At 37.1% G+C, this 17,775-nt stretch overlaps 1 protein-coding gene across 2 annotated transcripts in view; it reads right to left on the bottom strand.

The window, feature by feature from the left end:
* The window catches only part of jph1a (junctophilin 1a), a 45,151-nt gene that overhangs the window by 12,143 nt on the left and 15,233 nt on the right, over window positions 1-17,775 (bottom strand). For both annotated transcript variants that reach the window (XM_077554675.1, XM_077554677.1), the window contains one exon: window positions 1,556-1,674. In XM_077554675.1, the coding sequence (XP_077410801.1) occupies window positions 1,556-1,674 (119 nt within the window). The remainder of the gene's footprint in view (window positions 1-1,555; window positions 1,675-17,775) is intronic.

Genomic DNA, 17,775 nt, shown 5'->3' with positions numbered 1-17,775 from the left:
TGTGGCACATTTGTAACCCTCCCTCATTACTTCTCGTCTGCCATTTCAGTGCTGGAACACACAAGCTGGCAACTCTTTTGTGCTTTCATTACAAGGAGTCAAAACCGCAAAGGCGCTGTAAACCTAAATAAAATCTGTTGATTTCAAAGTGTTGTTACTTAAAAGCAAGTCCTTGCTTATGCCGCTTATGCCCTCAATCTAGCTATCTTTAACTCTTTGACTGCCAAAAACGTTAAATAACGTTTAGTAAAATCCTACGGAGGACTGCCAAAGACGTTAAAAGACGTTCACTATGTTTTTTGGGGGGGAAACGGGTGGAGGAAAGCCTTGGCCAGCTGTGCTGAAAGTATCAAGTATATCTAGTAAGTATAATGACTATTTTTGGGCACTAGATGGCAGCGATGACTCTCTTTGGACAAGATTGGGTAGGGGTCAGTAGAAGATGTGAGGCGGAGCTAGAGTGTTGAGGGGACAATGGCTGAGGAAGCCATAATGGCGACCGGTTGCAAGCAGCTCACGCTTGAGCAAGACGAAAAGCATCGACCAATGCTAAAGAGCACATTGATGACGACGATGATGATGATGGTGACTCCGAGGTTGACGCCGAAGTTAGAAGCGTTGACGGCTATGATCATGTCATAAAGCCTCACCGGCTAGCAACGCTAACGCCGGAAAACGCGGAGCACAACCGAGCACGCTCAGGTGGACGCTCAATCGGACGACGAGTCCAATGCATATTCATCGGAGGAGTGGGTACAGTCTGATCACGAAGAAGACACTGGTTCTGGACTCCGATGCCACCATGAATGGAGTGGATACGATGGATCAGAACATCTACCACCCGGTATAGGAACTGAAGGACATGAGGAAGCCAGACGTAACACCACCGTGACGTCACCGTATCATGACCCTGATAGTAGACTTGATGGCAACATGGCCAAACACACACTGCAGTATATACTTGCTACTCCCCGGAAAAAAAGGCCGGCAAGAAAGTGTAGCGTCTGCACGCGAAGGGGCAATCGCAGTGAAACTAATCTGTTGTGCAAATCCTGCTGCATCCCTTTGCACGCAGGGGAGTGTTACAAAAAGAAAAACTGTAGTTGAAACATCCACACAATTGTAATTAGTACCACAGTTGCACACATTTGTAAATAGTTTGCCAAATTGTTTTGTCAAATTGTTACACTGTTGAATGTAAATAAACGTATTTTGTTATCAAAAAACACATTTTCATTGTTGGTGGTAGTGTTTTACAGAAGTAAAGCACTGTTTAGGTGTTTGTGGCATCATTCATGGAAAAAAAAGGTGTGAGAGTTCAATCTTTCATTTGGTAGTATGTGTGTTTCCATAGTCCAAACACAAAATTTTCTGTGACCTTGAAAGATCAGTCAAAATGCTTAAATCAGCTGGCACCCACGGCATCCCTTTTCTGAAAACGCTTGGCAGTCAAAGAGTTAAATAGCTTAAAAACGTACACACCATGATGTATTTCTACAAAAAGTAGATAGGCTCTATTTTGGATTGATAGATGAAATTATACATATAAGGTTACCTGGTTGGTAGAAATTTGGCGCCAGTTCCCGAGCAACCGCCCTGGCGATTTCGGCATCTTGCAGCGCAGAGATGGCGGCTTGGTCTGCCGCTTCGCTCTTAGTCCTGGCATGGGCCGTCCTGCAAGGAAAGGTAACAAACACAGGTTGTTTAAATAACATTATACAGTGCAATGTATAGCCTGGGCTATCGTTATGAAGAGCAAAAAGCATAAGAGTGATCAATATGAGCACGTGTGAGGGATAGACCGGTAATCGGCCTGGCTAATTATTGGCGCCGATATTGCTTTTTTGACCAATATCGGTATGGGCCTTTTTTTTTTCTTTCTTTTTTTTTTATCTGATGGCCGATAAAAGGTCAATCTAAAATAATTTTAATCTCAGGGAACTATTTATTAAAATTTTCAGTTAACTTTATAAGAGATGCTGTTGACCCTGAAAACCTTCTAAACCATTTGTTCAACATTAAAACAAAGAAATGTGAAAGTTTAAGATTTCAGGTAAATACAGTAGAAAACTATAGGGAGCTATGGTATTTACTTGTTAAAATTTCCATTCAACTTTTTAAGAAGTAATTATTTTAAGACGTACTGATAACCTTGGGAGCTCCCTGATCATTTTGTTAGAAATTTAAAAGAAAAATCTACATTTTGTTTGAGAAGTCTGAAAAATTGTTCAATATGCTTAAAGAAATGACAACAGTCAAGATTGACATTTGTATATATATATATATATTTTTTTTTTACATCAATATTTTTTACCCCCTTTTCACCAAAAATTAATATCAGCTCCAAATATCAGTTATCGGCCTCCTTGACGATTAATAATTGGCATCGTATCGGCCCTGAAAAAAACCTATATCGGTTTATCTCTAGGGATAACACAAATGTTAACACACCTTGCTCAACACTCACACCCGATACCTTGTAACACTAATGAGTTCCATGAGTTTTGACTTTTTCATTTAGGGGTGCGCTCACATTTGTTGCCAGTTATTTTTGAGTGGGCCGTAAATGAACACAGTTATGCAAGCTGTACACGACTTACGTCTCATTTCTTCATCGTTGTCCAATAAAAAGCTATAATGAACCAGCGCTACTCCATTTTGCTCCAACTCATCTTTAAGCTGTATCTTTTTTGGGATGCTAACACAACCCCCTTTGCATGGATCTCAGATCTAAAGCCAGATTTTTTTTTCACCCAAATGGTGTGGATACTCCAACCGTAATCCAGTCTGCAGCAGCGTGTACTACACATGTGACAAATTCCTAAATGTTCTACAGTGGACATTGAAGCGAGGGAAAAATAGACATCTATCCTAATGCCAACAGTAAAAAGTGGTAGCAAATCCTCTGAGGCTCAAACCATCACAAAAACCTGGCTTGTATCGACTGTGCTATGGCCATGCTGGAAACTGCCAAAATAGGGGAAGAGTATTATCTTTTGGGATCAATGCAAGCTTAGTATTAGCAGCGAAAGGTATCGTATACGGCACCGGAATGCCTCCAAAATCGGGCAGTGCGTCAATTAAAGCCCGTGGATTTGGAAGTCATCATGCAGTGTATCAGGGGAAGCACGGACAGCTGTGCCTGTTAGCCCTCATCCATCTTCCTCTCAGCATGATTCCTCTGTTGTCCAATAACAACAATCACTAATCAATCATAGACAAATCTGTCTAAATTGGGATTTAATCATTTCAGGGAACATTGGCATACGTGTATATCACTTAGCACAACGGCGATGGATATATTTGCAATGTACAGTCGGAGGTGGGATTCGAACCTGCAACCTCCTGGTATCAGACACATGCCAATGATGATCAATTGTATGCATGGAAGTGGGCATGGAAAGTTGTACGTAGAAAAAAAAAAGTTCAATGTCAGTCACATTGAAAATGAAAGGTGAAAAGTTCATATTTAACGTTCAATTGTGCAAATACTGCAAGTAATGGGGATTCAGAAGATATATACCCCGGGAGGCGGGAATTTTTTTAAGCAAGTTGAAATTTGAACGGTGTAAATCGGAAGTATCATGTGAGAATTGTTCCACGGCAAAAAAAGTGCGGAGAATAAAAATCGGCTTTAGAATTCCCACAATTATGGTTAATGGTGTCGCACAGCTAGCTCACATTACAACGTTTTGGGTCCCAACTTGACCTCTGACCTTTGTGGAGTTTCTCCCACATTCCAAAAACTAAAATGTTATTGAAGACTAATGCATGTATATCTAATGCATGTGTAAGGTGTTCCACAGGGTTCAATTCTGGGGCCTCTGCTGTTTTGATTATATCTCTACTGCCCCTGGGTTCATTATAAACAACAACACAGATTTAACATGTCAATTCATTTGCACACACATACACCCCCCCCCCCCCCGATCCATCTTTCAGTCAGAGTGACCTTAATGGACGGATGACTCTATTTCAGACTTGCACTGAGGGATGTCCTGTTTGTGAGCAGCACTTTATTAAAATGCATGAGGAGCCATATGCCAACGGCTCGGTTTCCTCCCCAGAAATAAGTCGGTGCATGACCCAGAGGCAGAGGACACACTGGGGATGTATTTACAGACAGACTCGACGAGCTTGCCACTGACCAGCTGCAGATGAAAATGTAAAAATAAGTTCACAAAGAATTTAGCGCTGTCTGAGCGAGCAGCCATTTTATCATGCAGTGCTTTATTTGTCGCTGTCAAGCACGAAGCAATGCTGTACGCTGGGAAAACTGGCTCTTTTTTTAAATGAAAGACTGGAGGGGAAACAACCACTTAGACTACATACAGTGGAAGATCAATAGCCAAACACAATCCGCTTAGCCACTTGTTGCTAGGCAGAGTTCATAGGGTTCAGTTGTAACTGCCCCATGGGACAACGAAATAAAAAATGGGGAATGCCAATGAAATCAATGGAATCACCGCTCCACACTAAAAACAAAATAGACTAAATAAAATGTTACTATCCAAACTAGACATGAAGACATACCTCCGCCACTCATGAAAGCCCAAGGACATGCATACAGTATGTCTATTTCTGAAATGTGTGAAATGCGCGCCTGTATAAGAGAAGGCATGAATGTATATGAGTGTACACAGCAGGTCCGTGATATTATGTCCATACAGGATTGTAACAGTTCCCTTTAGGTCGAGTGCTTAGCAAGTCCCGGAAGCGACGCAGACTGTTCCCAGACAGGATGTCTGCGGGTGGGAGGTGACGGGCAGAGAAAGATGGCAGTCACAGTACAGCAGAGTGAATCGGAAGGTGAGAAAACATGAACACTTGGAGGGTAGCGATGATGACGCTGGTTAGTCGCGTATCCCTGGCCATGCTCGCTCTCCCACTATGGACGGTTTTGAGTGCATAGCAACACTAGACCGATAAGGGTTTTTCAAGGCCGATACTGATACCGATTATTAGTAGCCAAGGAGACCGATAACCGATATTTCAGACGATATTCATCTGCAGTAAAAGAGAAAATATTACCATTTTCTTCTTTGGAAAATTATGAATTATACATTAAATGACTGCTATAAGTTCACTGAACACCAAAATATATGTTTTTTCAATGTTTTTTTCAATTTATTCCCTAATTTAGGATTAGGGCGAAATTTGACCCTTTGGGATTTAGGGGTATCATTTAGAAAAATCAGAATAACAAAAACTGTCAGTAAACTATTTAGAATTTAAGAAAATAATCAATCAAATACACAGCTACATTAAACCATATAATTTTTTTGTTTTATTTGTTGCATTTTAGCCATCTTGTCACCACCACTCTGGCTCATGTAAGTGCAATATTCATCCACTAGATGGCCCCATGCAGGGGTCAGAAGTGGCACGCTGGACTTTTGAAGTTAAATTTGTAAAAAAAAAAAAACGTTTTTTGTTATTTGAGTAGCAGAATTTATAGGGGCCAAATTTGACCCCGTGGGTTCTCCAGGGTTAAATTACTTTTTTAAAATTTTAAACTAGGGGTGTCAGGTGATTCAAATTTGTAATCACAATTAATCGCATGACTTCAATAGTTAACTCATGATTAATAGCACATTTTATATCTGTACTAAATGTACAATAACATTTTAAAATAAAAAATGTATATAACATTTATTTTGTCTATTAGACTTTATAAAAATAAACATTTTCATACTCTTGTTATCATAAAAGTGGGAAAAAAATGTTAAACTTATAGAAATATGGTTGCATCTTTTAGGCATTGATACAGTAATTTCATAATTCATAATATTGAGTTAAAATAAAAAATATGTACTGTACTGTAAAAAAGAAGTATTGATTTGTGTTGAGGTCCTTTTTACATGAAGTAACTTGTTAAATTCTGCACATTTTTAAAATTGTAAAATACAACTTGACGCCAGTCTCCACAAATATATGCATTATTATTAAATTTAATACTGCTTAATTTTGAGGTCTGCTGCGTTGCCACTGGAATTCCCCCAGGACAGGCTTAACAAGTAATCGCACATTAAAAAAATTTGTGGCAGGAACTTTGAATAAACTCCAAATTAACGCAGTCATTTTGACACCCCTATTTCAAACGTATAAAGAATTGATAATAATAATAATAATAATACATTTTACTTGTAATTCATTTTATATTTCAGCAATCTCAAAGTGCTACAGAGTAAAAAGTAAAAAGCCTAATTGACAACGTAAATTAAAAACTAAGCAAGTAAATAGTTCCCTAAAGTTTTCTATAAATAAAGTTTTCCAAAAGTTCAAAATTATCTAATTAATTTTGTTTTTTTATTTAAAATTTTTTAAATAAAAAGAGAAGGGTTTTCCTAATATCAGCATCATTTTTTCGGTTCATAAAAGGTTTCAAAAGTTTGTTTGTTTGATTTGATTTATTTGTATCAGGGCCAGTACATATGAATACATATTTCAGTAGATATGCCAGAATTAGCCAAAGGGCTATTTTTCATCTGCAGTTCCGAGACAGATCGTAAATGTCACCCTAGTAAAATAAAAATTATATACACAACAATAACAACGTATTCATGAAAATACTGTTAAAATGTTAAAATGAAATTTTCATGACAAAAGCAATACATTTACTAAAATGTACATGAAAACCAACCAGGGATGAACAAATACAGGAAGCATTAGTGTTGACATTTTTGATTATCAGTTAGTTAGTTAGTTCTATGATAAAAAATAAAATAAAATAAAAAAAAATAAAATAAAATTTTGTTACACTTTTTGAGTCCAGAATACAGTTTGCTTCCGCACACCTGTTCACGTCTTCTTTTGAGCCCTGCAGCCACCTTGCACCCTCTGGTTGTGCACTGGCGTCGGCGCCAAGCAAATGAAGGTGCAGCGTTTCGATGTTAGGCACAAACGCTCCCACACACGCACACTGAGCATTTCTAAATTTACTCCACGCTTACATTTCAGTCCTTGCTCAGAGCATTCCTCCATAAATATTTAAGTGGCCCCAATGAGTGTGCATGTCATTAAGCTTCAGTCCATCACTCATCAACCGGGCTGTGGTCTACGTGAAGATGCTCCCTCTCACACACACATGCTGAGCTGACACAGTTCTACACCCTGAAGCCCCGCCCCTCTCCCGTCTCATTTTCTTTCCCCGCATATCTCCCCTCTGTACAGGATGATAAGTGGAATGCTGACTGCTCCGATGTATAATAAGCCAGAAGATGAGTCTTGACCTGGACCCTGGTAAACATCAGCTCTCGAAAATCCTTCATTAACTTCCATCAATCTCTTTCATCACCTCAGATTAAAAAAAATAATAAAAATCTTTCTGTCGAGCGTGAGGTCAGATTTCAGGGACAGACACCACTTGAGAAGCTTCTAATGGAAAGCAGTGAAAGGATATCAAAAATCTAAAAGGTATGGACATACTGTATACACTATAGCAGTGGTTCGATTGAACTTGTGATGGTACGTCGTGTGATTTCTTTATTATTGTAATTATCTCATTTGTTCCCCCAAAACGTATAAATACATTTATTTCAAATGTTTTAAGTGTCCCAAAGAGAACGGGTAAACAACGGTAGTAATTACAAAAACGGCCAGCAGGGGGCAGCAGAGTATAAGAGATCAACAAGGGCCAGGTTGCAAAAAGCTCTTTATGCTAGTGTTTTCACCGGGAATGTAAATATTGATGAAACTTAGCTATATTCTAATGCTAATTGCTGCAAAACGGAAACAGATAGAAATATACTTTTTTTTTCCTGATGAAAGAAGAGACTCTAATATTTCTTTTGGCAGGTTCTATGTTTTTATAGCAATAGAACACAATATTCTGTGGGTCTTGTAAAAATCTGTCAAAATCCAATAAAACAGCCGGGAGCCAAAGGTGTTGCTTCAGTGAAAATGGCTGGGAGTGAATGTGTTAAGTATGTCGAGCAAAAAAAATATATATATTGGCAATATGAATTCACATGTATAGAACATAAGGTGCTCCACAGGGTTAAATTCTAGGGCATCATGACATTTCAGTTATATACTTTTTTAGGGTCCATTTTGAACATACTGTACTCTTTATTATTATTATTATTATTTATTTTTTATTTTTTATGAGAGCTCAGTATTATTCAATCGACAGCCTTCCCGAGTCAACATGTCATCATCATCTATGGGTGCGCCCCCCAAAAAATAGATTCTCATAAGACTCACGATTCTCATTTAGTACGATTCAGAATCTTTTTTTGAATGTCCCAAAATCAATTTTATCTAAATTATTTTATACCAGGGGTGCTCAAGTTCGGTCCTCGAGAGCCCCTATCCAGCCTGTTTTCCATGTTTCTCTCCACTAACACAGCTGATTCATGATCAGGATCGTTATCAGGCTTCCGCAAAGGTTGCTGATTAGCTGATCATTAGATTCAGCTGTGCTGCAGGAGGGAAACATGGAAAACAGGCTGGGTAGGGGCTCTCGAGGACCGAACTTGAGCACCCCTGTTTTATACTGTCTTGCCCTTGTGTGTGTGTGCTTTTATTGGGAGCACTGTTCATGTTATACACGATTTGGCCATTTAGGGGCAGTGTGGTTTTAAAAGCGTGTTCTGATACTCTGTTAAGTTGTAGTCACATTAGCGAGTAGAAGAAAAAAATCACAAACAAGTTATTCCAATATGTTAAGATGCTTCTCTGTATACTTCCCTGAAGCATTTTGTATGAATAGCCGTTCTTTTGCGTGACAAAAGTGCCCCGATTGGCGCGCTAACTAGCATTAGCGAGTCAGACTGGAGTAGACCATGACGATTCTTTGCACATCTATAGATTGAAGCAGAAATCATTTTGAATCGAAAATCGATTCTGAATCGAATCGCAGGCCCAAAAATCGTAATCGAATCGTGAGACAGTTAAAGATTCCCACCCCTATCATCATCGCTCTTTTTTGTTTTTAACATACTAACAAACATCAACAATGGAATGTTGGTTCAGATCATTAGATGCCCCCGTCTCTTTCGTAAACTGCGCCTGCCTACTATTGAGGTCTTTATCTCATGCTAATTCAGAATTACCAAAGCACTAATAATAATAATAAACTAATGCTATAAGAGATTAGCCAAAACCAGCGCCTGGCCGCAATGATTCCTAATTTATTTCTGTGATAAGGTCCCACATGACCACAGGGGCACATGGGCTGATCACTGTAGTAAAATGAGACATTTAAATGGGTGACACGATCGCTGTTACAAGGAGATAAGGTAACTTCACCCTTAAGAAAAAAAGAACATTATGTGTAATAAAACAAGACACTTTGCACGTTTGCAATTTTAGCCTTAAAATGTATACTAATTACAAAAAAAACATCAGACGCAGATGATGTCCAGTCAGTAAAGACGTCTGCACATGTCGATGCCCTCAAATCAAGCGTGACGAGCGTGTATTTGCGCGGCGCGTTGGCACATGTTGGAGGCTGGCAAACATGCACCTGATCTCAGCGGGTCTTGTTGAGAAGATGACACCGCATCTCCCGGCTGGGATGATCCCTCTGCTTTTCGTGAGGGGAGGGACGGGGGTCGCGGCGCAGATTCACGTTGCTTTTTGTGTCAACGCGGCTGGTGAAAAACGAGCACAGCTGATGCAGCTGATGGCACCACAGAAGGGGAAAGGGGCGCAGGTTGTGAGAGGAAAGGGGTAAACCATGCAAAAAAATAAAATGGATGGATAGAATGAATACTTGTAGAGAGACTAAGCTGAACACAGTGTAAGGATGTTCGATACCAATTTTTTTCCTAACTGATACCAATACCAAGTGCCGATACCACTATACTTTTGGTACATGAATTTGAAAATGAAAAAGAAAGAAAGATATAAATAAATACAATATATTTAAATATTACAATATTAACATTCACTGCCATTGACGGCTATAGACGTCAAAAATTCATTTTAACTATTTCTTTTAGTTTAAAATGTATTCCAACTTTTGTTAACAAGAGAATTTTTTATTGTACATTTAGAACAGATGTAAAATTTGTGTTTAATTGTGAGTTAACTATTGAAGTCATGCGATTAATTACAATTAAAAATCGTCTGATCTTTTTTTTTCTTTTTAATTAGGGGCATCAGGCGATCACATTTTTTAATTGTAAATAATCACATGACTTTACTAGTTAACTCACGATTAATCACAAATTTTACATCTGCTCTAAATGTACAATATTTCTTTTCTTCTAGATTTTCATACTGTTGTTAACAAAATAGGAAAAAAATTGAAACTAATAAAAATAGTTCAAATGAATTTTTGAAGTCTATAGCCGCCAATGGCAGTGAATGAGTTAAATTGTTAATTAAAATTGTATGACGTTAATGGTTATTTTATATTTTTCTAATTTCTAGTTTGTGATTGGCTGCCGTTGCGAGTACAAATACCTTGAAGTTGAAATAAGTCCGGGTATCGGTACTCGCCCATCCCTAACACAGTGGATTTGTTTTTGACTTTAATGGAATACTGATTATATTATATGTATTAATAATTTCATGGGGATATAATTGAAGGATGTAGCTGATTTTAGCAGAGGTGGCGTTTTTGTCTAAATTTGACTTGCATGTCCAAAATGTCTCAAAGGGAACAGAAAAATTGAAACACGCAAGGGCTACTTTGAATTGTTTTTACTTTGACTTATTGAACACAGTAAAATAAATCAATCAAGCAAGAAAGTATACATTGTTTATATAACATAATGTAGTTCTTTAAAAAGTGTGTTCCGTTAAAGGTCACAAGGCAGATTTTTTTTTAGGACCATTACCATGATATATTCCCAAATCGGACCTTGACACTGAGCAGAAAGTGGAGGAAATTATCTTTGTTCTCTACAGTGTTACGAAGATAAATTCTGTCACTATTTTAGATGTAAATTTATTTGTGCCTTTGCATATCTTGAAAAGTTTTAGTCGTAGTTATAATGAAATCCCCTTACAATTATATTTCTAAGGCTGCCCTCCCCCAAACTTATTATTAGTATAAAATAGCATTGCGGGCCATATTAAAAGTATTTTTAGTAGGGGTGTCACGCGATTGTAATTGTAATCGTAATTTAACGCAAGACTTCAATAGTTAAACTGACAATTAATCTAAATTTTTGTATTCGTACTAACTGTACAATAAAATGTACATAAAAGTGGAAAAAATGTCAAACTAATAGAAATATCGCACAGGGCGAGGTGGGGTTTTACTGCACCGGGCGTTTTACAGCAAAATACTTAATATTTCATTAAAAAAAGATATCACCATGCCGTCAAAGGTAACTTTGAATAATTATATGCCTATAGTTAACTGTAGAAGGGCTTAAAATTCCGTGAGGTAATCCCTTTAAAATTAAAAAAAGATGTACTGCACTGTAAAAAAAAGTGTGATATTGATTTGCTTTTAGGTCATTTTTCTGCCACTAGATGGCATAACTGCATTTGTAAGATGGTGACAGCTCAGTAAATTTTTCTTTTCATGTTAAGAGTTATCTAATCTTTAACATGAAGTAACACAAATATATGCATGATTATTAAATTTATTACTGCTAAATTTTGACGTGGACGTGTCTGCTGCGTAGGCTTTCCATGTAAGGGGCCGTCATTAACTCATTCACTGCCATTGACGGCTATAGACGTTAAAAATTCATTTGAACTATTTCTATTAGTTTAACATTTTTTCCACTTTTGTTAACAAGAGTATGAAAACCTAGGAACAAAAAGTATTGTACATTTAGAGCAGATGTAAAATTTGTGATTAATCGCGAGTTAACTAGTAAAGTCATGTGATTAACTACAATTAAAAAATTTAATCGCCTGATGCCTCTAATTTAAAAAAAAGAAGAAAAGATTATTAAAAATTAGGGGCGTCAGACGATTAAAATTTGTAATTGTAATTAATCGCATGACTTCAATAGTTAACTCACAATTAAACACAAATTGTATATCTGTTCTAAATGTACAATAAAAAATTCTAGGTTTTCATACTCTTGTTAAGAAAAGTTGAAAAAAAATGTGAAACTAAAAGAAATAGTTAAAATGAATTTTTGACGTCTATAGCCGTCAATGGCAGTGAATGAGTTAATCACAATTTTAAAAAAATTGTGGCGTTAAAGGAACTTTAACTCAAAATGACTGCAGCATACTAATGTTTTATTTTTACCATATATCTTGCATAACTACAGTAATTGAGAGCAATAAAATACTGGACAAAACTTTGATATCGTAGTACAACTTCAGCTCAAATAAGGCTTCAGTCAAATAAAGTCACAATTGAAGCAACTCATTGTTGTTATCGAATATATCTGCAATCTCACAGCTGATTCATGTTTCACCTTCATTGTACGTCTGCTTGGAGATGAGAAAAAGACTCCTCTTAACTCAAATCAACAAATGGCGATTGGTGAACAACAATGACAACAGTGATGGAGTATCCATGGCAACCAGCAGCACCAACACTCGAGCAAGCGGGCCAACCAGGCATCTGGTGTGTATTAATGAATTTGCAAATGAACAAAACCCACGCAGCGGCCTACTGTAGGTCTACAGTTGTACGCACACACAAGCATTGATTCTGGAGATTTGAACAAGTGCCACTCCACTGCGCGTACCTTGTTAAGCTACATTGCTTGGGAGGGTAAAGGTCACATTGCCAGGCAACCACTTCAGTTTAAGGAACATTTTAATCATGGTCGGTGCATGCACACGCGCGCATACGCTGAGCGCAATCTGCGCGTGTGTGATTACAAGAGGGCTCGCATGCATCACGGTCACGGAGGGATGTGGAAAAGCAATACTGTCAAGCAACAAGAGAAGCGATAACTCCATAATCCGATCCAGCAACATCTGGAGCGCAAGCGTCCGAGCCAGCCAATCAGAGGGGCTGAACAGAATCGACAAATCCAGAGGTTGCAGATAAACAGAAACATGCAAGCAGGTGCAAAAAAAAAAAAAAGCTAACAAAAAAAGATTATGTAACAGATGCTTGAGGCGGCGTGCACTGAAAGGAGTTTTGCTTTGAAATGCAAATACGAAAATATCATTATCCGATGTTAACGCTAACATTTGAGTAAAGGCTTTCTAGTAGAGGTGTTCGATAACACTTTTTTCACACCGATACCAGTTTGAGTACTCTTGAGTAGTCACTTGACTGATACCGATACCACTAGCACTTTTTATACATAAAATACCCCAAAAAATAATGACATAAAGAAAGACCTATAAATCCCTATTTTCCTTAAAATTGCATGGAATTAATGGCTACGAGAAAAACATGTTATTCACCTCTTTCTTTAAATCTTCCAACCTCAGAATTAACAAATGTATTAATTACTAATAATTAATTATTATTAATAATTTGTAATCATATTTTTAATATTTTTTATTATTATTATTTCATATTGTCATTATTGTTAATAATTAATAATTATATATAATTATAATATGTATATATATAATTATTAATTATTCTAATTATTATTTATTATCTATTTTTAATCATTACTAATTAATTAACAACTTTTTTTTCTTTCTATTTGGTGCATTATAGAACTGGAACATCACTCAAAACAGCATGCCCATATTTGGAAGTGCCGACGTAACAGCCTACTACGAAGTAAAAAGGGAGGCTTCCCCACTGGTTTAGACAAAAACTCGACAAAATGTGTCTTTTATTGTTGCAAAAGAAAGCCCCGTCTTTGCTCATTTTAAGAAGGAGGAGACAAGATATATCTTTCATTGTTATTAAATGTGCTGTATTTATCAACACTTCCTCCATTGTCCTCATGTTGTTATTTGTAAAATAGCAGTAAATCACTTCTTGAATAGAAAATGTTCTTTATTCTAGGTAACTTGCGTTGGCAGTTCATTACACTGCAGGAAGCAGTTAATCAAAGCTGGTAAAAAATTGAGAAGAATGATCCACGTTGGGAATTTCAAGGGAATATTACACAACGCTTTTGGGACTCCAGATGACTCCCCCTTTAATTATCCTCCCGTGCGGCTGGTTGAGTCAGACCAGTATTCCTAAGAACTACCCTATGCGCATTCACCAGCAAAAGTCACTCAGTGTAATGGCATGTTGGTGAAACCTAATCCTATCACTGTCACTTTCGACCGAGCCCAACAAGAGTCTTCCTGCAATGAAGCCTTTATATATTGCAAGTGAATTTCAGTAAATATGTTGGAGAAAATTATTTTGCAGCACTTCAGGCGTTTCCATTCCAGGACTAATATTTTTTTAAATCAAGGATTAGTTCCATGTACAGTCTACAGTATATTAAAAAAAAAAAAAATATATATATATATATTATATATATATTATATATATCATTTAAAGTTCATTTAATGCCACTCATCTTTTTTTACTGCGCGATTAATGGCCGCCCCTTACTTGGAAAGCCAGTACTGGGGGGATTCCAGTCACAATGCAGCAGGCACCTCCATATCAAAATTTAGCAGTTATAATCATAATAATGCATATATTTGTGGAGACTGGGTCAAGCTGTATTTTACAGTTTTAAAAATGTGCAGTAAGTTACTTCATGTTAAAGAATAGCTCTTAATATGAAAAAAAAATGCACTTAGCTGTCACCAGCGTCTTACAAATGCAATTATGCCATCTAGTGGCAGAAAATGACCTTAACGCAAATCAATACTCGTTTTTTTTTTTACAGTACAGTACATCTTTTTAATTTTACCAAAATTTTATGAATTATTATGAAATTACTGTATCAATGACTAAAATATGCCGAACTATATTGCGATTAATCGTGAGTTAACTATTGAAGTCCTGCGATTAATTACGATTAAAAATTGGAATCGCCTGACACCCCTAATATATATTTTTTACTAATATTTTGGCAATCCATAATAATTACCTAAATATATATTGCAATAAATGCTGCATTTTTGACAAATACTTTTTAAGGTAAAAATAAATACAAATAAATGAATAAATAAATGAATATATATATATATAGATAGATATATACAGACTGAAGACAGAAATTACCCAAGTGTGGCAGAAAGATGGTTTAAGCTCCAACTTTTTTATTTTTTTTTATTTTGGAGGATCCATTGTACAACCATAACAACAAACAAAAATCCTAAAAATCCTTCAGCATTGGATGTCACTGTATTTTGTGCACCCGTATTGATCCACTGTCAATTATGATTTAAAAGAAAACTGTTTCTGTAATGCCTACTTGCGCACATTATACTGTATGCGTTTTAATTCCACCGGCAATAAATCATTAACATGAGAGAGGAGGGTGGTGACTGAGTTAAATATACTACATGGTTGCAATTCAGACCAAGTCGTTGCGTCTTCCAGCTACTGTACATTTTTGTCACTTCATAACCAGACAGTCGTGCTTGTACAATTTCTGTGGCGCTACCCCCCAAAAAAAAATGCATAATTGACTCTTATTTGGAGACAAAAAAGTTATCGCTGCCTGAATGGAATCTGTAAATATTTATTGTACATGGATAAATATAGCTACCTAGTTTTATATTCAAGCTTCAAAATATTTGTTGAAACATGCGCACGTACTTAACGCACATCACATTTGGGAGAGATGACAGCGACAGAGAGAGAGAGAGAGAGAGAGAGAGAGCGGCCTGCTATATCAGTGGTGTATATATTCCTGGCTGGTGCTGATAAGTCAACTGATGCCTTGCCTTATTTAGTCAGCACACACTGTGCTGACACACACTGCAAGGCTGTGTGTGTGTGTGTAAGATTGGAAACAGACTTGACACAGTACGTGAAAACGGTTATTTGATCAGCACATTTGTCTCCAAAGTTCGTACGTTCCAATACACTGGAATGCTGTTACTTGTAAAACAAAAGTTTATCTGTTGTATAAACAAGTTCATTCATTATTTTACTTTTTATAGTTGCATGTAAATTATTAAGTTAACATCTCTGCTCTCACTGGTAAATATGTATCACTAGAATTTAACAAACAGTTTGTATAGTAGGCTAGTTTCCCAGAATTACACTTAATTTTGTTTTATTTTTATACATTATTATTTTTTCTATTTAAAAATAATAATAATTAATTGGTATACAGTATATGTTTTTTTTAAATTATTCCAGTTTTTTGCAATCACAATAAAGGTTCTAAATAGGGATGGTTTTACTCAGTATCACGTAATTGTCTGCAAATAATGCACAAAAGAGAATGTTGTCGTGTAAATTAATAGAATTACAATCTACTTTAAGGAGTCAAGCCAAGCTCCTTGGTAGTAGTAAAAACATTTTGCTCGAAATGCTTTTCAACAATCTAACCTTTGGTCGACCACTCGGTGGTCAAAATAAACTTTATATAAATATCGCTCATGCTCTGGAGAACCGAGCTGCTGGTTAACCTTTCACCAGGCTGCAGAGCAAACAGCACAATCAAATGGATGCACATCCTGTTCCAGCAGGGAGAGTGGTGGACCACTTGTACCCTGGCCAGCCATTAAAGCAGAACAGACAACAATAACAGCACATAGTGACAATGCAAGTTTTGTCTATCTATCTATCTATCTATCTATCTATCTATCTATGAAAGTAAGGAAGCGGCCATTTTGCCACTTGATGATATCACAGTTGCTCGGGTAACGACTAATCACAGCTCACCTGTTTTCTGATTTTGGTCACGTGACATACGCAAGCTGAGCCGTGAATGGGCGTTACCTGGGCAACTGTGATGTCACTTTTAGTTAACAGCAAGTGACAAAATGGCCGCCGACTTTGATGGATAAAACCAGGTGGATTTTGCTGCTTAATTCATATTCCACAAACACAATATTATTCAGAATACTGTGTTTACACTAGTGGGGCAGCATAGAACATATTATTGTGAAGAAAATTCTGCTTTAAGGGAAACACAATTACACAGTGCAAACAGAAAGTACTGTGCCAAGATTAAAAATCAGAAGCAAACACTTCACCTGCCCTCCTTATCTGCGATATTTTCTAAGAAAGTTAATCAATCCGTGATGTAGCTGCATTCCGTAACCCCCACCACACACACACACACACACACACACACACAATCTCTGTGGATAGTCACAGGGTCACATGACCAGCAACGGATCAATATGGATGCATCCTCTGCCATGCAGCGTATAATGAGTCTTACATAACCTGCTTACAGCATCGCAGTCTGTCACTGGCTGTCTTTCTTTTCTTCACACGAGCTCCCTCTCAAATGAGCGAAACAACAAGGTTGTAAAAAAACAAAAAAACAACAACAACAACAAAAACTCGTATTGAGCTTTGCAGCTGCACATGCACAGTAATTTGATCAGTCACTCCACTACAAAGGGAGCTCGCTTGCTAGCCGCCGTAAACACTTAGCATCAGATCCAAGGCTTGCTACTGCTGCTGTGTTGGCGCCATGCATCAGGTCATGTGTCTGCTACTGCTTGACGTTGTTATTCGAAATGCACAGTGTTTATTTGTGTCTATTCTGATGGTTATTCTCAACACATTATCCCAAAAGTGCTCGCTGTTTGGAAAACAGTATGTGGAAGGTTTGGTATTAAGCGTGTTAAATCCACATTATGTAATCCTTATCTTATATCCCTGAAATCTGCGGAATAATGTCTCTCTGAACTCGCCAAAGTGGAATTATGCTCGCAAAGAATGGCTGAAGCTGCAGCACTTGAAATGTTTATATTTCAAACATGATATTAATATTTTTTCTTTTAAAGAATACAATATAAAATGTACTATAATTAAGGAATGACTGGTTCCATAACCAATGTATTCCA

The sequence above is a fragment of the Vanacampus margaritifer genome, chromosome 20 (genome assembly GCF_051991255.1).
Source record: "Vanacampus margaritifer isolate UIUO_Vmar chromosome 20, RoL_Vmar_1.0, whole genome shotgun sequence".
Taxonomy (NCBI): domain Eukaryota; kingdom Metazoa; phylum Chordata; class Actinopteri; order Syngnathiformes; family Syngnathidae; genus Vanacampus; species Vanacampus margaritifer.
Note: the sequence above shows the minus strand (reverse complement) of the source record. Positions and strands in the feature narration are given on the sequence as shown.